Below are 24,548 nucleotides of genomic sequence, written 5' to 3'. Positions count from 1 at the left end.
CACCACCAGGGAAGTCCCCACGGTACTTCTGGATATTAAAAAGATGTCTTGGCTTCTACTCCTCTGGAGATTTCCAGAAGTAGGACAACTCATATTTTCCCTCCAAGCTTCCAAAGTGAAGAGGACTGACTCCCCCTCTCCTCTCACTGACATAGCCTCCCCACATCCAAACTTCCAGGCTCCAGGGGTTCCCCAAAGGTCCAAGAGGAATCTGAGACAAGATGAGTTAGCTGACAGAGAAGGAAGCTATAGGCTGGCTGGAACACAAATAGCATAGAGGAGAGTAATTAGCAGAAACCTAGAGAAGGGAAAGTGGGCCAGAGACCAGGACTCTGAGGGCTGCAGGGTTCAAGCCTTTTGGTAACCCTAGACCCTAGAAGAGGCCTAGAAGGAGGAGTTCTTCCATCTGCAGTCCTGATTTGAGAATCCCCACTAACAGACGTGGTTGTTCAAGCAGCTTCTCCACTTCCTGTCAGATCAGCCAGCTGGACAGGGCTGTTCTGTAACTGCTGATCCTTCCTCCGGCTCTGCCCGGGGCTACCGAGCCAGAGGCAGGGAAAGTGATGCCACCTTTTCTAGCAGTTCTTGTAAACAGATCAAGAACACTAAATTTTTTTTTTTTTAAACTTTGTCTGAGTCCAAATAAATTTTTTTTTTTTTTTTTTTTACTTTAACGGCATGAAGTCCAGGTTCTGAAGAAGGATGCTTTTTAAAGCGAAAAGTCCCCCAGGAGCTCTTTCTCCTTTTCCTGCAGCCTACTAAAGCTGTTTTTCCTCCCTTGGCAAGGAGCTTGGGGCCAGGAGGGAGCAGCTCCCCTCTGAACGCTGCCTGAAGGAGCCAGTGTCTGGACTGCTCAACGGGACATTAGGTTTATTTATTTGTTAATAATCCCCCCACCCCAACTTCAGGAAGCAGGTGCCAAGGCTCCTCAGGGAAAATGGGGTTCCACTCTTTCTTCTGATTGTGACCAAACGTCATGCCATTTCACCTCACGTAGAAGCCCGAAAGGTCCCGACAAGCCAGTGGGTCAGCTCTTCACCAAGCCACTTTTGGTCCTCCAAAGGCCACCCATTTTAGTAACTAAATCATCTGGTAACCTTCCCTAGGGGCTTAAAAAGCAATATTCCCCTCTCTCATTTCAGCCATTAACCTCTCCTACAAGGGACCACCTTTCTCAGAATTCCTTTCTAGGAAGGCAGCACCCTACATCGCATGCGTCTGCCAACACAGCCCAGGCAAGCAGAGCACAAGGCTCCGATCCCTTTAGCCCCCTCTCCCCTCCGGCTTGCGAGCCCCCGGCCCCCACAGACTCAACAGGGATGACATTTACTTTCCAAAGTTACAGATTAAACGAGTACACTCTCCCCCTAACTCCGAGTTATTTCTCAGCTGAGTGAGACAGCCATTTGGGTCAGCCCTCCCTGGACAAAAGAAGGAATACAAATGTTCCAGGCCCTTTGGCAGAGCTCATAAACGTCTGCAAACCTAGGAGCCAGAAGTGCCCTCCCCCAAGGTAGGCAAGGAAGGCCTGCAGGGAACATGTACCTTGGAAATAAGTTCATCATGATTGGCCAAGTGGGCTCTGCAGTGAATGCAGCTGTAGGTCCGGTGGCAAGAGGGCAGATATGCCTGGAAAGTCTTGGATCTTGTCATCTTCACCATTGGCGCTGCTGAGTGTGGGGTGAACTCTGGGGCGGCCCACGAGGCACTCCCACAGGATGGGTCGCACGGGAAACACCGGAAGACACAGGTAAAGGCCGTGGTTTGGCAGGGGGTGGGTGTGGGGCAGGCTCCACACACTGGTGATGTCTTCAGAGGAAGGACCCTCAAGCAGAGGTCTAGGGCTGGTTCTCAGCAGCCTGCAGTGCCAAGATAAGGAATATCATTAGCTGATGGGGCTGGGCTTCCTGCAAAGCCAGTACAGTAGAGTCCAACTGCCACCTGAGAGAGGGCAACATTTACAGGATAAAATGACCCCCCTCCTCTGTTCTTACACTGTGCCAAGATGCCCCATGAATAAGAAAGAAACCAATGGAGATCCCAACATTGCTGCACTTCTAGAGTCGGAGGTTCAGTATCAACTCAGGGCTCTCAGGAGTTACCCTACCAACATCTAGCAAACCGGCATGATCAACATTCCTAGGGAGCCCTAGAAAAGGCCAGGCTTAAAGATATGCTACCTCCAACCCCAGGGAGAGGACTCCTAAGGGCTCCTAAGGATCTCCTGATCCAACCAAGATAAATGGCTTTAAAAGTTTAGTCTCTAGAGATTTGCTACGTCAACAGTCACAAGTGGATTTCTCACCCGTTTCCAGATGCCAGGAGTCCTCCAGCACTTGCGACCACCATCCGAAGAGGCAACAAACCCCACAACCGCCTTTTGCTTATGAACCAAGCATGGGATACAAAGGATCAAGTTCCCAACCAACAGGATCCCTCGCGGCTAGCCAGTACTTCTAGGAGAAGTGATTCTGTTTGTAATACCTTGCCCAGAAGTAGATGCTCAGCACATTTTTTTAAAGCAAGTAAATTAATGAAACTAATGGCATAATCGGGATCCTGCATCTAAAATTCACAACGACAGTGAATCTGACCAGAATTTCTCTTCAACTCTCAAATTTTCCATTACTCATCCCACAGTACCAAGCATTTTTCCTTCCACAGCCTCAGCTTTTTTACTCTAATGGGAAAGAAGGACACTGAGATAGAGGGGTGGCTCCTAGGGCCACCTAGGGTATGTCCGAGTAAAGGTCTTAGGACAAAACCCCGAGGTCTGAGATCCACTCTGTTTCTCTGTGGCTCACATACCTGAGGTTCCTGGACCTACCTATTCCCTGGGCTTCACTAACGGGGGTGGTGTTCTCACTTGCCTACCTCCCAGGAGAGCCAGAGTGTTAATTAACACCTGCGTCATGCCTTGAAGATAAAATTATTTAGAGAGACAGGGGAGGAAGACAAACAAAATCAGATCTTCCTTGCTGGATTATGCCTGGGATCCATCTGGATGTTTGGAGAAAGCCCACAGATCATAGTCCTTTTTTTCCTCTGAACCTCACTGGATCCGAATCTTCAGCAGGGAAGCTGCCCTCTTCCCCGACATCCTTCCCACCGTACTGTCACTGAAGGCCGCCTCCGCAGAACTTCCTGAGTGGCCAACACCACTGGCCAGCACTAGGCTGCAGGACAGCAGGGGTCACTATCCTTTACCCTGCATGTCCCTTGAGGAGCGGAGCCAAGCAAGCTCCACATCCAGGGTGACCAATTACACAAGATGTCCAACTGCTGAAGGGATTCAGACCTACAGGGGCCCAGGCATAATGTCTCCCCTGCTCGGTCTCCCACCACTAATTTTAAAGATGAGTAATCAGATTAAACTGAACATCACAGAAATACTTCAAGAATATGGGGGTGAGAATTAACCTCCCCAGCTTTGCCTCGGAGGTAGGCCTGGCCATAACAAGAGATAACACGACCCCTTGGATCAGAACCCCTGCGTCTCACCCAGGCATAGTGGAAGTGGAAGTGGAAGTGGAAGGTGAGTGGTCAAAACGAAAGCCCATGGTAGACCAATGTTGTTGGGTGTTGAAGTGGAAGAGGTGGTAGAAAGAGCTAAATACCCCACTTGGGGTTTCCTGAAATATCCTTGAACCTTCCAATACTCCTGTTCCACTCTCAGGAAGGACAGTATTTCCAGGAAAGGAAGGGGTGATAGGTCAGGGGGTAAGGAACAGGAAAGACAGAGGCAGGGGAAACAAGGAGGCTTGCCCCAGGCCAGCCACTTCTGAAGTCCACAGCCTCAGCTGCCCGGTGGGGAGCTGGAGGGGCACTGGCCCCATTTGCCTTATACAAACGCTGAAGGAAGGAAAGGAAACAATGAGCCCTGGCTGCCAGTCTGGGTTTATAGAGCAGCCACAGAGTCTGTTTTCTTACACATGCTGACGGCTTCTAAATTATGCCTTTCCCCAGAGTAGAATTATTTCTTTTCTCACTTCTCTTCTGTAGGAAACCCCAAAAAAGTTCACCGGCAGGGGTTTCTGCCGGTTTATGCTCAGCTTCAAATGTGAATCTCAAAACTTATTCATAGCTACCTTTGGAGAAATCAGCATTCATAGTCTGCATTAAATGTGAGTATGTCACATACAAACACATTCATTGCACACCACAGCTCAGAACTTAAAAAGAGACCAAGCAAGCAACATCCCAGGCTGCCTGGTGTTGGAAAAGCCCTAGAGAGCCTAGGCTGCAGGCCTTGGACTTTGCCCTGTGGTCATTCTGGTCCTCTCACTCTTTGCTAGGGATTGACAGGCACCCACAAAAGTGACTCCTTACCCAAGAAGGAAGAAAAGAAAAAGTGGCTTGCTGAAATATGCATCTTGTCCCACTGGTACAGGGCAATCAAGAAGGAATGAGAGGGCTTCCCTGGTGGCGCAGTGGTTGAGAGTCCGCCTGCCGATGCAGGGAACACGGGTTCGTGCCCCGGTCCGGGAAGATGCCACATGCCGCGGAGTGGCTGGGCTCGTGAGCCATGGCCGCTGAGCCTGTGCGTCTGGAGCCTGTGCTCCGCAACGGGAGGGGCCACAACAGTGAGAGGCCCACGTACCGCAAAAAAAAAAGAAGGAATGAGAGAAGGAAAGTGGAAAGCAAAGTGAAGGAGAATCAAGAGGGGGTCCTCGTGCCTGAGAATAAAGGAGAGAACGGGCTGAGTGAGAAAAAACGTGAGAGCTAGGGGCCAAAAAATAATAACCTATTACTGTCTTCTTCCCTCTTAAGGGAAAATATTAAAAGCTGCTTTAAAAAGAAGTCTGTTTTTAAAAAGGAAGTAAAAAAGAAGTCAGTTTTTAGGAAGGAAGATGAAACAGATGTTTGGGTTTTTTTTTTATGGAAGAAATTAAGGGTATGGGGCTGTAGAACTCACCACATTTTAATTTTTGGACTCTGGTACCTGTTAATGGGGCCACAGGCTCCGTGGGGCTTCATGAGTCCAACCCGCTGAACATACTGTGGAGTCTAAACTGATTTCCAACAATAATCAAATGAGTTCGCTTTTTTAAAGCCTCAGGGCACGTGTACAAATTAAACACCATTTTAAATGAAGTAATAATCCATCACAGTGGAAATTAAAGGAAGATTTGCTACCACCTCCAGCTGGCTCCCGCTGGGCAGCATGGAAAGCAGAGATGTGAACTATTATGATTAAAAACAAAGACCTTAGGTACACCACTGAGAGCCAAACGCATAGGGAGCACACAGCAAACCTGGCTGTCCCACCTCACGGACTGGCCTTTTCCACAAGGAGCCACAATTGCAGGTGGAACACAAAACAGAACCTTCTGAGTGTCCCCAGGATGGAGGGGTAGGAGGTACAAATTCCTCAGATAAGTCAGGAAGGAACTGGAAAAATGATGTGGGAACAAGATTGTACCGCCACACACAGAGCCACAGAAACCGAGGAGGCAGAACTTGCCAGGGGAAGTGACACCTCCAGCCACAGGACAGGACCACCCCTAGATGTGCCTGAGCATTGCTGTTTTTGTGGGGTGTATTGGAGGAGGGTAGGTAAAGACTGTCTGGAAAAGAAGTGGGCTCTGGAATCAGAAGCCAGCTCTACTCCGTTCTAAATGAGTGACTTTGGCAAGTTATTCAACCACTCTGACCCTCAGCTTTCCCAATTCTAAGAAGACCAACATACACAGGGTTATGAGGATTAAATGAGACTGAAGTAAGTACATACACAGTGCTGGCACACAAAACACACCAAAACTGTAGCTATTATTATTTTTAGTGGTTAATGAATTTTTAAAAATATATGTTGCTCCTTAAAAAGAGAAGAAAAAGAAAAAGGAGGCCGAAGAGTTCAGAGACATACATAGTTTTCCTGCCACTTCCATTAGGACTCTCTAGCTTGTCTTCAAGCAAGGTAGATGGTACTACTGGGATGACGTTTCTCTAAACCTAGAATTCTCTTCTCAAGGTAAGACAAGGTGATGATGACACTGGAGGAACCATAGGAGTATCCCCCTAAGAGGCGGTTTCCCCAGTGACCATGCTCCCAAAGGCCCTAAAAGCACTGCCAGGAACACAGCATCTCTGATTCACACAGCCCTGGCAGGCCCCTGAGCCTCCTTTCCCCCTTAAATCCACCCTCTGCATTTCAGCCAGTGTTATGCATTTAAAAAGCAGATCTCACAAACAATAAATGCTGGAGACGGTGTGGAGAAAAGGGAAGCCTCATACACTGTTGGTGGGAATGTAAATTGATACAGCCACTATGGAGAACAGTATGGAGGTTCCTTAAAAAACTAAAACTAGAATTACCATATGACCCAGTAATCACACTACTGGGAATATCCCCTGAGAAAACCATAATTCAAAAAGAGTCATGTACCACAATGTTCATTGCAGCTCTATTTACAATAGCCAGGACATGGAAGCAATCTAAGTGTCCATCGACAGATGAATGGATAAAGAAGATGTGGTACATATATCCAATGGATTATTACTCAGCCATAAAAAGAAATGAAATTGAGTTATTTGTAGTGAGGTGGATGCCCTAGAGTCTGGCATACAGAGTGAAGTAAGTCAGAAAGAGAAAAACGAATACTGTATGCTAACACGTATATATGGAATCTAAAAAAAAAGGAAAAAAAAATGGTTGTGAAGAACCAAGGGGCAGGACAGGAATAAAGACGCAGACTGCATAGCACAGGGAGATCAGCTTGGTGTTTTGTGACCACCTAGAGGGGTGGGATAGGGAGGATGGGAGGGAGATGCAAGAGGGAGGAGTTAGGGGGATATATGTATATGTATAGCTGATTCACTTTGTTATAAAGCAGAAACTAACACACCATTGTAAAGCAATTATACTCCAATAAAAACGTTAAAAAGAAAGAACTAAAGGAGGAGGAAAAGAAAAAAAAAAAGCAGATCTCACCATGTCATCACTTTCATGTCCTTCAGAAAGGCAATACGGGGCAGTGGGTAAGCAGATGGGTTCTGGATATTTAACTAAAGAAAACAGAAACACTAATTCAAAAAGATCTATGTACCTCTATGTTCATTGCAACACTATTTACAATAGCCAAGACATGGAAGCAATGTAAGTGTCCATCGATAGATGAATAGGAATGCGGTGTATGTGTGTGTGTGTATATATATATATATATATAATGGAATATTACTCAGCCATAGAAACAAATGAAATCTTGCCATCTGCAGCTACACGGTTGGACCTGGAGGGTATTGTTCAAGGTAAAATAAGTCAGAGAAAAACAAATACCATATGATTTCACTTACATGTCTAAAATACAAAGCAAATAAACCAACATAATAAAACAGAGTGATAGATACAGAGGACAAACTGGTGGTTGCCAGAGAGGAGAGGAGTGGGGGGACAAATGAAATAGGTGAGGTACAAACTTCCAGCTATAAAATAAATGTCATGAGGATGAAATGTACACATAGGGAATATAGTCAACAATACCGTAATTACTTTGTATGGTGACGGATGATGACGGATGGTAACAGGTCTTATTGTGGTGATCATTTCATAATGTATAAACACACTGAATCACTATGTTGTACACAGAAAATGAATATAATACTGTACGTTAATTATAACTCAATTTTTTAAAAAAGACGGGTTCTGAAATCAGACTCCGAGGGTTTCAAATCTCAGTTCTGTAATTTTCTAGCCGTGTGACCTTGAACAACTTACTTAACCTCTCTGGACCTTGCTCTCCTCATCAAAACCTAGGAACACTAATATTGACCTCATAAGGCTCTTGTGAGAATTAACTAAGCCAATACACATACAGTACTCACCGAATGCACCTGGCATATAGTAAGCACACAATAAATTCCAAGTGTGTATTACTGCTGACAACCACTGACATCCATGAATGGCATCCATGAGAGACTCATCTCTCATACTCTGTATACTCCATCTTTTGAACTGATATTTAAGGGTCTATTGTGTGTCAGGAACAGTCTCCTAAGTGTTCAGATTTGCCAACCAAACTCTCTGTAGTTCCCCCAAATACACCACACCTGCATTTCACCCTTCCGTGGTTTTGTTGATGCCATTCCCTCCATCTGACATATCCTTCCCACCTCCTCATCAGGCCCTTACTTGTCCATTAAGACTCAGCTCAAATATCCCCTCAGCATTGGACGTATTGACCCATCCTCTATGCTCACCTCCATCTTAACATTTACCCTATTGAAACTGAAATTATTCTCTTCTGCCTCTGTATCCTCTGCGAGAGGTAAGTGCCAAGAGTAGGGACCACATTTTAGTTGTTTCTGTACCGCCTGAACTCGGCAGCACAGAGCACACAGTAGCGGCCACTGTTGGACTGAACTACCCCTGCTTCCCCTTGGGCTGCTGACTAGACCAGTCTACTTACTCATCCATGTGGGTAGCACAAATGATTGAGGCTCCTCCCTTCCCCCTGCCAGTAACGAAGCAGGACGCAGAATGACTCTGGCCCCATGGAACCCTATTCTCCCCGATAGCCCCCACTCAGATCCTGTGCTGAGATGCCCGTAACTACAGTTCTTCTAGGCAACAGAAGGTTTTTTAAGTCCTGGATGTTAATCAAAGGCCTGTCATTGGCATCCAGGCCCATTTTTCACACTCACAGGGTCTAGGTTAAAATATACTATAGTAAATATTTATATATAGAGATACACATACATACACATATATATATCTGTTGAGGTAACGGCTTAACCATTTCCCAGCTTTCTCCATCTCTTACTTATTGTAGGAACTCTTAGAAAGCCTGAAGAGGACTTTATGCTGACTTTATTTTATTTATTTATTTATTTTTAACATCTTTATTGGGGTATAATTGCTTTACAATGGTGTGCTAGTTTCTGATTTATAACAAAGTGAATCAGCTATACATATACATGTGCTCCCATGTGTCTTCCCCCTTGCGTCTCCCTCCCCCCCACTCTCCCCCTCCCACCCCTCCAGGCTGTCCCAAAGCCCCGAGCCAATATCCCTGTGCCTTGCGGCTGCTTCCCCCTAGCTATCTACCTTACTACGTTTGTTAGTGTGTATATGTCCATGACTCTCTCTCGCCCTGTCAAAACTCACCCTTCCCCCTCCCCTATGCTGACTTTAAGGACAGGAGGGTAGGAGCATGACTGAGTAGTCTGTTCCAGGAGCAAAGAGAGAAGCCCTGATTGGAGGCTATAAATAGGTGGCAGTGGAAGGGGGATAGGTAAGCCATTTCTGAGACTGGAGACAGAAAAAAACAGAGACAGAATGGCTGTGGAAAGCCCCTATCCCAAGAGGGTAGTCCTCCTTCCCCATTCCTAATCTCACCAGAATCCTGGACTCAGACCAGGGAGCATAGAGACCCAGTTTCCCTGGGCTGCCACAAAGAGAAGTGGGTGGTGGTGTCGTCCACTGGTGAGGAGGACAGGATTAGAGACAGATGGACTTGGATTCTGTTTTGGTTCTTCTCACTAGCTGCATCACCACTGGGCAAGTTGCCTGAAAGGGAATAACAGTGCCTACTTCATGGAGGAGACAAAAGCATCAAATGACATAAGGCAAGTGAAGCATTCAGCATAGCACCTGGCACATCATTAGTACTCAATAACCTTGATTAGCTGTGATCATCTTTACCAGGAAGGGAGAAAAAGCGTGGGAACTGTTCCTGTTCACAAGACCCAAATGAGCAGTGCTCCTGTCTGCCAGGTTGACTCATGGTGGCTAGAGGGTTAGGCCTAAATTAATCCACTTAAAGGTATACTGTGGTTTTAGTAGGTTTGGGTGGCTTAGCTGGGAATCTGACATTATTGCAATATCATTCCAAACAATAGACCATTCCATCACCTACGTAGTGAAGTGGAAGTTACCTCTGCAGTCTGCACTGACTCTACTAATCCCAGGATGAGGCCACTACTGAAAACTTTACTGAAACTCCACTATCAAAACTGCCACGATCTGATGTGCAAGATGTACTGGGAAAGCAATGCTATCACTTCATAGTTAACAACTTTATAGCTCTGGACCCAGGTGGTACTTCAAATCCATCTAGCTGATAATAAAAACCAGTTTGGATAGTCAAGAAACCACTCTTGGGTTTCCCTGGTGACACAGTGGTTAAGAATCTGCCTGCCAGTGCAGGGGACATGGGTTTGAGCTGTGGTCCAGGAAGATCCCACATGCCGCGAAGCGACTAAGCCCGTGCGCCACAACTACTGAGTCTGTGCTCTTGAGCTCGCGAGCCACAACTATTGAGCCCCCACATGCCACAACTACTGAAGCCCGCGCACCTAGAGCCCGAGCTCCAAAACAAGAGAAGCCACCGTTTGGGGCTTCCTTGGTGGTGCAGTGGTTAAGAATCCGCCTGCCAATGCAGGGGACACAGGTTCGAGCCCTGGTCCAGGAAGATCCCACATGCCGCGAAGCGACTAAGCCCGTGCGCCACAACTACTGAAGCCCGTGCGCCTAGAGCCCATGCTCCGCAACAAGAGAAGCCACCGCAATGAGAAGCCCACGCACTGCAACAAAGAGTAGCCCCCGCTGCCGCACCTAGCAGCAACAAAGAGCCAACACAGCCAAAAATAAATAAAATTAAATTAAAAAAAAAAAAAAAAAAAAAAGAGAAGGCCGCACACCACAACGAAGAGTAGCCCAAGCTCGCCACAACTAGAGAAAGCCCGCATGCAGCAACGAAGACTCATCACAGCCAAAAATCAACAAATAAAAATTAATTAATTAATTAAAAAAAAAGAGAAACCACTCTCTTTCATAAACAAAACAAACCATTCATCTCTATGCTGCATACAGGGCCTAGTCTTGATTTCAGGAGCATTATCTGTCAGATGATAATCCTACATGATCTCTAGGATTCCTTCAGCTCCTGAAGTCCTGATTTCATGTTGTAATGATGTCTGTGCCAGCTGAACCCTGCCCCGGAACTGAGTACCCATCCACCCACCTTTATTCTGTTAAGACCTTGATTTCAGCGAGGTCACAGGACCTGCCAGTCTCGCAGAGTCCACTTGGATATGGCTGGACGGTGCTTTGCAACATCTGTTAGCAAAGCAATATATTTATCACATGGTCCTTAGTTCAGCACTCTGCCTGCGAGGCCCCCATATGAGGCTTACTTACATTGGTTAGAACATGGCATAGAGAAGAGGCACTTCCCCTTAAACATTCTGAAACCTGCATGTAATTTACTAGTTATTACATAGAAGTAGCTGTTGCTAGCTGGCTATGAAGAGATCAGATATCACTTTGGGTTGTTTCTACAATTTCAACCAAAAATGATCTGTCCGAAGATTTATTACCAAGGACACTTGGCTAAAGTTCATCAATGGCTTTCTTCTTTTTCTTATACAACTCCAAGGTCCAAAAAGGATTTAAGGTGGCTTACAAAAACATAAACAATATATACTATTAAAATAGATTAAGAAATTACGATAGGAGGAATAAAAGAACAAAAGGAGGGTTAGGACACAGAAATGCATACTATTAAAGTGCTTAATATTTACTGAATTTCAACTGCAAATTTGGCTTTGAGCTCCCCAGTAACCAAAGCAGGAAAGAAAATACCAGCAGTTATAAGGTTTATATTTCCTATGAAATAAAAGCATCTTGGCTGTTCAGGATACAGATTTTCTGAGAGACATTTATTTCTCCTGTGGGTGGTCACAGGAGACAATGAACAACCCAGCCGACAGAGCCCCAGCGCACATCAGCCCTTCCCACCATGGAACCCTCTTGCAAGACTTTCTTAGAGGCCCCTCCATGAAAACGGCCAGCGTAATGAACACCAAAGGGCAATTCAGTAAAAGGGATTCTACATGGGGTCAAATCAGGGCAGCCCAAGGACGTGGCAGCCCAAGGACCCAGATCCTGATGGTCTGGCTGGATCCAGTGATATCAGCTCTCCAGAGGAATGGAAGAGCTACAGAGCCTTCTGGCAATGCTCCATGAATATCATTTATCACAACCAGGCTTTTGAGTAACAAAAATATGGGCAGCCTCCAACATGCCAAGTCCAAACATTAATACTTTTGAATGCTAACACTATTTGGCCCTGGTGCTGCATTCAGCTCTCTCATGGGCTGTTTTTTCTCTGAAACTCTCCCTTATGGGCCTCATCTTGTCTCTCTGGGTTCTTCTGTGTCTCTGACTGAGCCTCAATCTCCCTGGCTGCTCTTCCACCATATGCCTAGGTGCTTCCCGCCCCCAGCTTTCTCACCCATACCCAAGTCTTCTAAACACCTCTGTCCCCTGCTCCTGAACCCTGGATTCCTTTCTAAAGGGGGCCTCTTTCTGGATCCTAGGAAGGCACTTCAAACTCCCAAAGCCAGCACCATCTTTTCCCTTCCCCCTGATCCTATCCCCTTCACCCCCCTTCTGTTCCTTCCTCCTGAAGGTCCAGCTGCCCAAGCAGGAAACACCCTTTATTCTCCCTCTCTTCTATGTCACACTCCATCTGTCCCCTAGACAGTTGGTTGTGCCTCTCAATCCACCCTCCCGTTGCCATCCCCAGTCACAGCCAGCACATTGTGTGAGCCCCGTCCTCTCTCATCCTGAACCTCCTAAACTGGTCTCCCTGACTCAGCTCTTACCTCTCCAGCCCATTCTAGAATTCTATTTATACAGCACAATCTGATCACATCTCTCTCACGTTTCAAAGCCTCCAGTGGTTTCCTAGCAGCCTACAGGACAAGGTCCAACCCCTTAGGTGGCACCGAGAACCTGGGCCCAATTCTCCTTATCTTCTCATCACCTTCCCACCCCACTCCAAACCTGCTTCCCCAGCTGACCAAGCTCATTCACTACCTTTTCTCAAGTTATTTCAGCCTCCTGCAAAGGCTTAACCTGTCTTCTCTGCCCGGGAAATGCCTGCTCATCCCTTAATATCCAGCTCAAATAAGACCCTAAGCAGAGCTGGGGACCCCCTTCTTCCAGCATGCAAAAAACTATTCTCTGGAATGGCACTTTAACACACCATCGTTGTGTGTCTCCCAGACTGGAAAATTCCTGCAGTCAGAAGTCCAGTCTCTACCCGCCTTGGTTCCCCAGGACTCCTAGTATCCAGCACATTGGAGATTCTTGATAAATGTTAATTAACTGAGTAAACTGAATGACCATCATTGGCACCGTGCTGCCCTGTAAAGCTGATATTTTTTAGTCTCCTTACTTTGCCACTATCCAGTACAATTTAAAATACTGAATTCTGAGCATCACATGGGACTCACACGCCATTAATGCTCCACAAAGTTTGAAAACTAGCAAACTCTTATGATGTAAACTTACTTGGGCTGGCAGGTAGAGTCTGCAGCTCGGGACTGTGGAGCCATATCTCCGATGGGCCACACCACAAGGTGGTTTTACCCAGCTGCTGTCTGATGGCAGAAGTATTTCCCATGCTGTCTCACCTGGCCCTTCCCACCATTTCTGTGTGTCACCTAGGGCAGCTTTCCCAGGGACCCTCCCCAGGCTGGCAGCGGCTTCTGGACCCCTAGAGAAACCCTTCCAGGTTGATCCCCACAAACCCCCCACGGCAGTCTGAGCTGCTGTTCTAGGCAAGACTGAGCCAGGGAAAACGCAGTGGTAGACTTGGTGCAGGCTAAGAGGGAAGGGGTCCCTCCATCCTGCCTCTGCTCCACATTTCAAAGAAACCAGATCCACACTTTTCTGCAGCTCCCAGAGACTGCCGCCCTCGGCGTCAGTCCTGCATTTTGTATTTGGCCATGGTCAGAGATGATAATCCTGGTCAAAACAAAGCGAATACTTTCTTCCCATGATCTGGGACCCAAAGAGAGATTGGGTCCACTCCTCTGTCCCCAGACAAGGCTACACTTGAACTTAATGTAAAAACAGACACTTTAGAAGATCTATCAAGAAAACAACGTCTTGAAAAGCAGAGTAAGAGATGGCCAGTCTTCAGGTTACTTCACCAGGGAACCCTCCCTTTAGCCTCCTCCAACACCCACTAAGTCAGGCCCCCAATTCCAGAGGCATAGCACTTTTCACAGTCGTAGTTTTATTGAGATGATTATTTGATTGTCATCTGTGTCCCACACACTCAAATATCCAATATTATTTACTGACTAAATGAATGTCTTTTGGAATATGGGTACTGTGTGACCTTGATTTCTCTTTAACTGCTGCTCCCCGAGGGCACAGCTGGGGCCTCAATTAATTACAAACCATCCATCCCAAATCTGCCAATACAATTCTATTGTTCAGCTGTCAGCATGCCTTTGGCTTTCTCACTTTAATCTCCCATTTCAAATAAATCCAAAACTCTAGACTCTCACATCTGTGGCTGGGCTCCCTGCCTTCCCACGACTGGAATTTGGAAATTGAACTTAAAACTCAAGAGAAAAAAAGGGCAGAGGCACTTTCAAAAGGATGCCTGTTGTATGTCCAAAGTCCCAGCCATCACCAACCCAAAGATGGATGCATTTTGTTCTAAGAATTAAACTGTCATCTAGCGTTGCCATTTATTGAAGCAGCGGAAAAGGAATAGGGTGGGGAAGACAGACTGATTCTAGAGCAAATTTCTGGATTTCTCCTATTATGGGAATGGGAGATAGATTTTAATAAGAAAGACAGCTTCTTTTCCTTTCAGGCCTGGCACACTAAGGGGAGTCATGCACATTGCCAGTGCAGCTTTTTCATATAATTTAGAAACCTCCACAAAGCTAGTAGTTTATGGGTCAGTCTTCCCACTAGACTGTGTGCTGTTCCTGACCACATCCAGAGACCATGTCTGGTTAATCATCCATCATAGCTAGCCCAAAGCCCCACTGGCACTAAGAGCTCAGAAAGTGTTTGGTTGAAGGAGGGTGGGAAAGGAGGGGAAGAGATAGGGAGAGTCATCTGAGGCCCTTCAGCAACTGTCAGTAAGCCTCCAGGACTCTACAATTTATTAATTTCATACTATGGGCCCATAAGGGGCCAAGTACTTGATATGCATTACCTCAATCCTCACAACAACCCATAGAGGCAGGCATTATTATGATTACTCCTATTTGAAAGGTGAGGAAAAAGCTCAAGAGAAGTTAAGCAACTTGCCCAAGGTCACTCTACTAGAAAGTACCATAACTGGGATCCTGGGAACAGCCCCGCTCAACCTCCACCCCCCAGGGGATCCTTCAACCAAGACATGACAAGAGGGGGGTCTGAAGATGTGCATCCTTGGTACTTGAGCCCTCTAAAACAAGCAGACTATCTCCCAGAGGGAGAGTCTAAGTCAATTAATTACAATGCAAAACAAAGATGTCAAGTTCTCTTAAAACATCTTCAGGCTGTCAGGGTTGGCTCCATGCATCAACTTTTAATTGCAGAAACCTGAGAAAACAAATAAGGGAAGGGAATAACCTGAACCAGAAGGTGGGACAACAGATTAGGCACAAGAAAAAGCTAGTTTTCAGTTCTTATCATCTCTTCATGCTAATGGGATATTTAGCTTTAAGGCTGCAGGCATGTGTGGGATACTTCTTCCCTCCAATCCTAAAGAAAACAAATTAAGAATCATGTAAGCAAAACTAACCAAAAGCCCTATCTAATTTATATTTACATAATACACATGTTTATGCCATTAGCACAGCAAATGCTGAAAAAGAATTCATTTCTACTTTATGGTCCATTTGGTGCTGGGTCACCTTAGGTAGGGACCCCCAACAGACAAAGACCAAAATGGTGATAAAAGAAGAGATAAAGGGAAAACAAATATAATGGATGACACACAGGAACATACAAACAAAAGAAGAAAAGGAAGAGGCAAAAATAGAAACTAAGGGAAAGGAAGCCAAAGGTTAAGGATGTTTAGTAGTTGGTATCTGCCAGGGAGAGCAACTACCTTAGTGATTTCCAGACCTCAGACATGTGTGGGGTGGTCTGCATTAGGAAAACCTGGGAAATTGGGGTGGGGGGGAAGTGTAGGTATTAAATTCTGATTTTATAGGCTTTTGGCTGGGCCAGGATTCTTAAGGCACCCAGATTTGAGAATCCCTAGGGATAGTCTCACTTTTTTTTTTTTTTTTTTTTTTTTTTGCTGCGGTACACAGGCCTCTCACTGTTGTGGCCTCCCCCAGTTGCGGAGCACAGGCTCCGGAGCGCAGGCTCAGTGGCTATGGCTCATGGGCCCAGCCACTCCGTGGCATGTGGGATCCTCCCAGACCGGGGCATGAACCCGCGTCCCCTGCACCGGCAGGCGGACTCTCAACCACTGCGCCACCAGGGAAGCCCTAGTCTCACTTTTGAGGATGCCTATTATCTATGTCAGCCAGCCTTCATCCTCCAGAGTTCTACTGCGAATGTAAGTCACGGTCCACATCTATGGAACTCCTCTAAACTGTAGCAATGGTAGCCCAAGCAATATCTCCTTCCTGCATCTCATATGCCTCCTGAGCATTCCTCATACATTACCTGTCATGTCATTACCTCGGTGCCTTTGCACACACTGTTTCCCCTGGCGTGTTTCTGCATGTTTAAATCCTCTTCATTCTTCCCAGCCACATCTCCAAAATGCCTACCCTTCTTTCTGTATCTCTGTAATGAACTTAAACTCTTTCTACCTTGTACTCTGGTTATTGACATAGATGTCTTAATCACTCCTATTTGAGGATATGCTCTTAGGGGCAGGGGCCATATTATGACTTACCTTTTTCTCCCAAAGCTCTAATTATCTGTTGAATGATGAACAGGCGGGAAAATAAAACAAAACAAAAATAAAACAAAATAAAAGATTGAGTTTCAGCCCCAGGCCAGAGGTTCCTCTTCTCTATCTCAAAATAGGAATCAAAATTTTCCTCAGGCAGGATATGTTCCAAGCCTATGCTCTCTTGCCCCAGGTACTCCCACCCAGAACACCATGGGAAAACAAAACAAATCATTAGGCAGGTCAATATTGCCTATAACTAAATTTCATATCAGATAGAATAAAACCACTTTCTTCTGCCCAACCAAACTCAACCATTGTTCACACCCAGCAGATCCTGTTTGAGCCTCAGTGGCATCCATATGCCATCTGGATATCAAGCCTTCCTTTCATGGCAAGAAATAGCCGAGGGAACTCCAGACACTAGAGGCTAATTTCATTCTGAGCAGGCAAGCTAATTTCACATAAAACCCACTAAGCCTGGACATACTACATTCTCAAGACCATGGGGGAGGGCTGACTGCCCTGCAACTCAGGAGACAGGAGAGCTCAGTGCTGCTGACCCAGCCAGGAAACAGGAATGAGAGTGGCAGTGCCACACCTCATTGGCAGATGTTGCTTTGTCCCATCACAGAGGGAAGGAAGGCTTTGCCTAGTATTGAGACATTATGGGTAATTTAGAGTTTAAGTCAGAAGTTGGTACTTTTCCAGAATGTAGTAAGAGCCTTGGACCTGAGAAATAAAAGATATGGTTTACAGTCTGTGCTTTGCCCAAATTAGTTCTGTCCTAAGCACGTCCTTTTTGCCTGTTTGAGCCTCAATGTTTATATCTCTAAATGTAACACCTAAAATGGATTTTAATACCCAATCCAGCCTATATCTAATCAATAGAGTTATAAACCATTAACTTGAAAGTAGAGAAAATAAAATTATAGGGTTAACACTGGAAAAAATTGGGATGCAGGGCCCGACAGTTACTAAAGTCAAGCCACAAATTTGTTTCTCTGCTTCCTGGCAGCCAAAGCAAAAAAGAGAAACATGATCAGTTATATCCAATTGTCCACAAAGAAAAATCATGCCAGTTCCTTGGGAGAGGCAAAGCTTTTCCTAGCACTGGGTTCTGAAAGCAATTTCTCTGATTAACTTAACAGAGACATTAAGTGAAGTTGTAGCTTAAGTCTTCAACAATATAAATTCTTATAAGAAATGTAGTAGCAAGTTATATAAAGCTATTTTGGACAGTGTCCCTCCATAAAGCAAAGGGCAGGACGCCCGAGTTCATCTCAGTGAAAACAATTCTGGAGGGGCTGAGGTAACATGGCCCAAGTATGCAGCTTTCAGTTGGCCCGGCTTAATTCAAGGATAAAACTAAGACCAGGTAGACAACATATTCTTCCAAACACTTCTATAAATATTACTTCTTCCACATGGATGTTTATTAAGAGTTGGGTAGCAGTGTGCAATTAGATGACTTCTAAATTCCATTCCAGTTCTGATAAATCGAAGTGACATTTTTGGTCTTCATTTACTTACACTGATTTAAAATTTGGGAGTTTTCCCCCTCTTATTGCCCACTCCTAAATCAATGGATAGGGAATTCCTGCCAGTGAGAGAGGGAATCTAACTATTAATATTAGTCTTGTTATTAATAGCTAATACCAAGCGCTTATGTGCCAAGCTCTGTGTCTGGGTTCCCATGCATTCTCTCATTTAATCTTCCCATCAATCCTGTGTGATAGTAACTATTAGTAGTCCCATTTTACAAATAAGGAACAGAGATGTAGAGAATTTTAGCAAATTGTCCTAGGTCACAGAGCTAATTATTCAGATCTTTCTGGTTCCAAAGCCAAGGCTCTTAGCTCTTAGTATTAATGAAATGTGATTACTGATAGAAATGCTTGTTTGTCAGGAGAACAGTGAAGCCTAGAATAAGGCTTGTAGGGGAGGCAAGAGTTATTAACAACAACAAAATAACAATGGAGCTTTTAGAGACTTTGGCAACCCATAAAAAAAATAAAAGGATGAAAAATATTGTGAAAAGCAGAAATCTCAAAAGAAAGTAATTCCAAGGGAACAGGAATGCCGAGGAAAAGAGAGAAAACTTCTTTTCCTCCTCTTCTCTTGAAAATAAGTATTATTTCTTACTCTTAAAGACTCTAAACCTTGGCTCTCTTGGTCATTCATTCATTCCACCAACAATTAGATATTTATCCTGTGCTGCTCCCTGCTAGGCGCTGTCAGCAGTGAGCAAGACAGAGGGGCTTCCAATCCAGCCATCAAGTGGACAATGCATTTCCAGATGGTATTAAAGTACTTTGGAAAAAAAAAATTAAGGGGATTAAGAAGGGCTGAGGGGCAGGGATGGAGGACTGTTCTAGATAACAGGTCAGGGAGGGGCTCTCTGAGACCCAAGTGTAGGAAGCCAATCATGCAAAAATTTGGAGACCAGTGACTACCAGTAGAAAGGCCCAAGGACAAAAACAAACCTTACTTGTTTTAGAAATCTCAGGAAGGCTAGTGCAGTGGGAGCTGGACTGAAGCAGAACAGACCAGGTGAGGGCTGGTAGGAGCTGGGGGGCGGGGTGGGGGTGGGGGGAGAAGTTGGGATGGGACGGGGGAGAGGTCTGCAATGCCTACAGGGGAAGGGGGTGGATTATTTCTGAAGGGCAATGTGAAAGTTGTAAACATGGGAGTGGCATAATCTTATTTACTTTATAAACCTCCAGGGCTGTATTTACACCTCCCAGGGAAATTCAGGTAGGTGCAGTATCACCTTTTGTTAGGGATAATATCACTAAACTCTTAACAGAATCCCTTTAGCCTGTAGGCCCTGGCTTTCCATCATTGGATGCTAAAATTCAAAAAGACACTTCCTTTTCCAGAGCTTTATAGCCCCTCATCATGCTAAGGGAATGCAACTGTCAGAGCAACTAGTGGTTTGGTTGACAGACCCTAGGGAAATGCCAAGATAATTTACAAAGAAAATTGATCCAGACCTCAATGTGAATCCCACCTGCTTTTCCTATCCTAGGATATGCCATCCTTTTGTTGTTTCCTTTTTATCCATAGGCTCAAAACTAAACGTTAATGTGAGCTGCTTGACCAAACTGAACATTATTAAAGTTAATTTCAACAATCCTACAGTTAGTGTTCCCATATAAGGCATACCCTTGGCAGGAAGGACCACAGTTGAATTTGAATTTGGATAATTTAGAGTTCTTTTTGAAGCTAAATTGCAGCTTTGATAAATTCAAGGAAATTTCTTTTACCAACATGTTTGGACACAATAACTAAGAGGGAAACATACAACATGTGGAAGCGTCAGGTGTGTGTATGTTTATGCTTGAAAGTAGAGACAGAGGTAACAGCATCAGGAACCGGAATACTAACAAGATCCACCTGCACACAGGAGCTGAGCTGTTACACAGGAAAGAACCCGGGCTGAGGCAGGCAAGGGGTTGGGGAAACTTGCACCTCTTCTTATTAACTGTTGACAGACAAGCCCCTGGCTCCCCTCCCCACGCCTAACAAAAATAAAATCACCAGTCTGCCCTTCTCCTAGATTACACAGCCTGGAATACCCAGATATTAAAATCAACCTTTTCTGCTACCCAAACTGTTCATGTCCCAGGTGCAATGACTGTGTCATTGGCTCAAAACCATTAAAGTCATTAAAATAGTGAAAATTCACATAAATCTGTGAATAATACAGCAGGCTCAACAGCACTACTCATGACCCCAACCCCACACACCTAGAAACATCCAGTGGTACAGAACCATGAACAGCAGCCCTCAAGTGGGCTGGAGTGGAGTGATGTGGGGAGGCAAGGGGGGCTATCTCTTAGGGCCAATGCCTCATGACAGCTGAAATCAAACAACACTATACCCTTAGACTAGCCTGGGCTAGTGTGACAGATGAGGGATCCTGGGTTTGCATAGAGTATGGCTCACATATCTGACTAAGGCTTTGCATTCTTCATATCTAAGTTAACGCCTTTCATTGTACATTGCCCCCAATTCCCACTAGTTCAGGGTTTCTTATCAACCACCTGTCTCACAACCTCATGGCCCATTTATTAAAAATGTGCCCCACTGAGAATAAACATCTCCAGACTGGACTTACATACTGCATTTTTAAACACTACCTGGGTCATCTTTATGCACATTTAAGTTTGAGGACCTCTGCTCTACAGCAATGTTTCTTAAACTGTGGGCCGTGACCTGTTTGGTCAAGAAACCAAATTAATGAGTCATGACCAGCAGTTGATTTTTTTTTTTTTTAAGTAAGTAGGAAAAAATTATAAATAGAACACACTGCAGGTAGTCAGGGCAATTATTGTTTCTGGGAACTTATGCACTTGTGGACCTCTGTGCAGGGATGTAAAATGTATTCCTCATTGTGGATCCCACTCAGAGTTTGAAAACCACTATCCTAGAGGGAAAAAGGAAAACAATATTCTTGCACATGCGTTTATTTTCATTTTTCACCCCTAATTCCAAGCTTCTGGAGTTTAGTTCAAGCACAAGATATCAAGACAGAAAGGCTGTTATCAAATCCTAAACTGATAAGGCAAAGCCAAACTAAGGAGGGGGATGAGCCCAAGGCCCACACTCTGCTCCAGCCTGAGACCCTTATCATGGAGCTGGGGATAAGGAAAGGTGCCAAAGAGAAATTTGCACAACTCTCCTCAGGCTGGACCTGTTCCTTGGTAAAGAGCCTGTAGCCACTCACTGTCACAGTTTAGAGGAATTAAAATGTTCCCCATGGTGGGGAGTGGGGGGTCAGAGGATGCTCAGTCTCAGTATAAGGGATAGACAGAAGTCAGGTTCAACCCATCTTTGCAGTCCTGTGGCAGTGATGAGGTCAAAGGAAAGTCAGGAAAGGGTGAATGGTCAAGTCTCACCCCAGAACCAGCGACATGAGTTGCCTTGGACAAGTCGCGTAACCTCAGTCCCCTAGGTTCCATGCATGGCTAATGCTCTGGGAGCAAGTGGGGCACAAGGCAATCAGACAGCTTCCCTTCTTGCCCAATGCTCTAGGACAGGGAGTCCCATCTTGCACATCTTGCCTGACCAGAAGAGAGGAACATGGGAGGAAGGGCAACGGGAAAAAGATGGTAGCTAGCTGTGTTGTTAGCTTTCAGACTCACCAGAAGCAAGGACTTACTGAAAAGAGCCTCAAGACCCCAGGAGAGCAAACTGACAAGGAGGCCAGAGAGCAAAAAACCCAGCGAAGCCCAGGAGCATTTTCCCGTGCCATTCACAGCCGCGGGACTGCGGGAGGGTCAGCTACATAACAGAAATAAACGGAGGACACTCACTCACTTGGCTTTGTAAGCTCTCGTAAGCTGAGAGTGAAGTCAGAGGTGGCAGTCTCCTGGGCTGGGTCCAAAAGAACAGGTGGTTCCCCCCACCCGCCAACGAGAGAAAAGCCACCACTTGGGTAAAGACATCCAGAGGAAGTCAGCGGCCAAGGAGGGTGAACTGGAAGCAGTGAGAGATCGGCGCTGCCCCTCAGCGCAAGTTCCCGAAAGGTACTCGCTGGAGAGGCCCCTTAATTCCGTCGGGCAGGAGTGAACTCGCGCCCACCCCTTTGGCAAGGGCACTGGGCAGGCGCCGGGAAGCGGCCAGGCAGGAACTCGGCTGCGGTTACCTCGGCCCAGGGCCGGCCAAGCGCTCCTCGGAGTCTTGAGGGCAGCCAGTCCCCCAAAGGCGGGGGCACCGAGGGCGGCGCCCCCGGACCCAGTGTCTCCAGCGGACACCCAGCGACAGCGGGGACCGAAAACGCCCGAAGCACCCACCCTGCCCCCCAGACTCCGAACCCGCGGGAACTATGCTCAGGAAGAAGCAGCGACCAGGTCTCCAGGTCACCCCCCTACCGCCCCGCCAAACCGCGCGCGCCCTACTAGCCCCGCTCCTCGCACAGGTCCCGGGCCCCCGACCTGGGAACCCGTGCCTTCTCGGCTCCCGCAGCGGGCCGCCGCCAGGGCCCCGGCAGTGTTTGTAAACAAACCGGTCACGTGGCCCCGGCGGCCCGCTCCCCGCCCCCTGTGCCCGCGGCCCCCAGGGTGAGCCCCCCCACCGGACCCCGCCTCGGCTGCGCTGGGCAGAGGGTGCCGCGCGCTCCGGGGTAGCCGGGCCGCAGGGACCACGGGACCTGCGCCCAGTGATGGGGGGGTCGGGCGCCCGCGCTGACAGCGCGCCCCACGCCCACGCACGCCCGGCTCGCGCAGTGTTCGCGTCTGCTTACCGGGCAGCAGGCAGCCCGGTCCGGCCAGCTCTGAGCTCGGCTGCGCGGGGGTGCGCAGCAGCAAAGGACCGCCCGGCCGGATCCCGGGCTCTGGGCGCGCTCTTAAAGCCACAGTCTCCACCACTGCCGCCGCCGCCACTCCGCATCCCTCCGGGTCGGGGCCGGGGGCTGCCTGGTGACGGACGCGCCCCCGCGCCTATCCCCTCGGCTCAGCACATAGCAACACGCCGCGGGTTGGCTGGGCCCGGCCGCAGCCCATCCGTCTTGAGCCAATCAGCGAAGGACGGAACTCCGCCCCCTGCTTCCCCTACCTCCCACCCCCCCACCTCTCGGCCCTGGCAGGGCTTGGGTGAGGGGAGTGTGGCGAGTGCCGGGCCAGGCCCTACGAGGCTCAGCCAGCGGAGCCTGGCCAAGCAGGGCAACTGGCCGGAGGAAGAGGGAGAAAGGGTGATGAGGATGGGTAGGCACTCGGCGCTCGGGAGGAGGCCGTCTATTTGGGTTTGGAGTTTGTCCCCGCTTCAAGGCTGGGATTTCCAGAACCCGCGGTAGGGAGAGGGGAAGCTTTATAGTGCTTCTTCTACTCTCTAACTCCCTCCTCCCACCTTAGGTATCCCTAACTCAGAGGCTAAGTTACCTGAGGAAGCTCTTGGGAACCGGGGCAGTTGAATTAAATAAGACAGTGCCAGACCGACGGGGCCCAGCCAGGACCTACTCAGAAGCAAGGCATTTCCCCTTTTCTCTCTGCTCTGCTCAAATTTGGCGAATTAAAAGTAGGAACGAGGCATTACAGGAATTGGAAGGTACCTAGCCCCCAACTGCTGCTGATTTTCCAAGGCTTTTAAAGAGAAATGATACGCCCCGGAGAGTAGGATGGTCAGTGATCATAGGGGAGGCGCCCACGTTCTGGGTCAGTGGAGTGGTGCTTTTCAAGGAAAAGAAGGTTAAAAAAATAAGCCCAGGGCAGTCAGGAAATCTAGGGAGGCACCAGGTGGGTGGAGTGGGGCAGTCTCCCAGCAAGAAAACAGGTCAGTTTGAGAAAGAATGCTGCCAGGGATCAGGGGCAGAGAGCAGCCCAGCCTTTTCAGTTGGCCACTGTTAGTTCTGCAGTTCCTCAGAGAACGGTAGGAAATGCGATGTTTTATTGAGCTGCTGTCAGAATGCGAGATGCTTCTGGGGGTGCTGCTGACTTCAGCCCTCTTCCCCACTGGTTTGCACATAAATGGAGAATGGTACGGGGTAGATCCCCAGGTGGCTCAAACTTCACCGCAACCCCACCCGGCAATCTTTAAAATATATTTGATTCAGGGACTTCCCAGACGGTCCAGGGGTTAAGACTGCGCTCCCAGTGCAGGGGGCATGGGTTTGATTCCTGGTCGGAGATAGATAAATAGATAGATATTTGATTCAGTTAATGTATTTTGCATTCAAATTGTATTCAGTTAATATACCTTGCATGGTTGGATGTGAATCCAGTCCTAATGTTAATAAAACGATAGTAAAAGCAACAAAAAATACCTCAAAAAATCGGTATCACACGCATGTATCAGTCTCAGTGTAAGCAAGAACACCTTGTCACTGTTCACGGTTGGAAAGTTTAAAACAGATTTTTTTAAAAATGCTTTTCAGGTGAGAAAGAATCATGAACA

At 46.9% G+C, this 24,548-nt stretch overlaps 1 protein-coding gene across 1 annotated transcript in view; it reads right to left on the bottom strand.

The window, feature by feature from the left end:
- YPEL2 (yippee like 2) overlaps positions 1-23,083 on the bottom strand; it is a 58,589-nt gene extending 35,506 nt beyond the window's left edge. Inside the window, exons 1-2 of the mRNA XM_024757579.1 lie at positions 22,903-23,083; positions 1,546-1,859 (exon numbers count right to left, since the gene is read on the bottom strand). Of these exons, the coding sequence (XP_024613347.1) occupies positions 1,546-1,662 (117 nt within the window). The 5' untranslated portion in view covers positions 1,663-1,859; positions 22,903-23,083. The remainder of the gene's footprint in view (positions 1-1,545; positions 1,860-22,902) is intronic.
- Positions 23,084-24,548: the final 1,465 nt, after the last annotated feature.

The sequence above is a fragment of the Neophocaena asiaeorientalis genome, unplaced genomic scaffold (assembly GCF_003031525.2).
Source record: "Neophocaena asiaeorientalis asiaeorientalis breed wild unplaced genomic scaffold, Neophocaena_asiaeorientalis_V1.1 scaffold327, whole genome shotgun sequence".
Taxonomy (NCBI): Eukaryota; Metazoa; Chordata; class Mammalia; order Artiodactyla; family Phocoenidae; genus Neophocaena; species Neophocaena asiaeorientalis.
The sequence above is the reverse complement of the archived record's forward strand: the minus strand, read 5'-3'. Positions and strand labels throughout refer to the sequence as shown.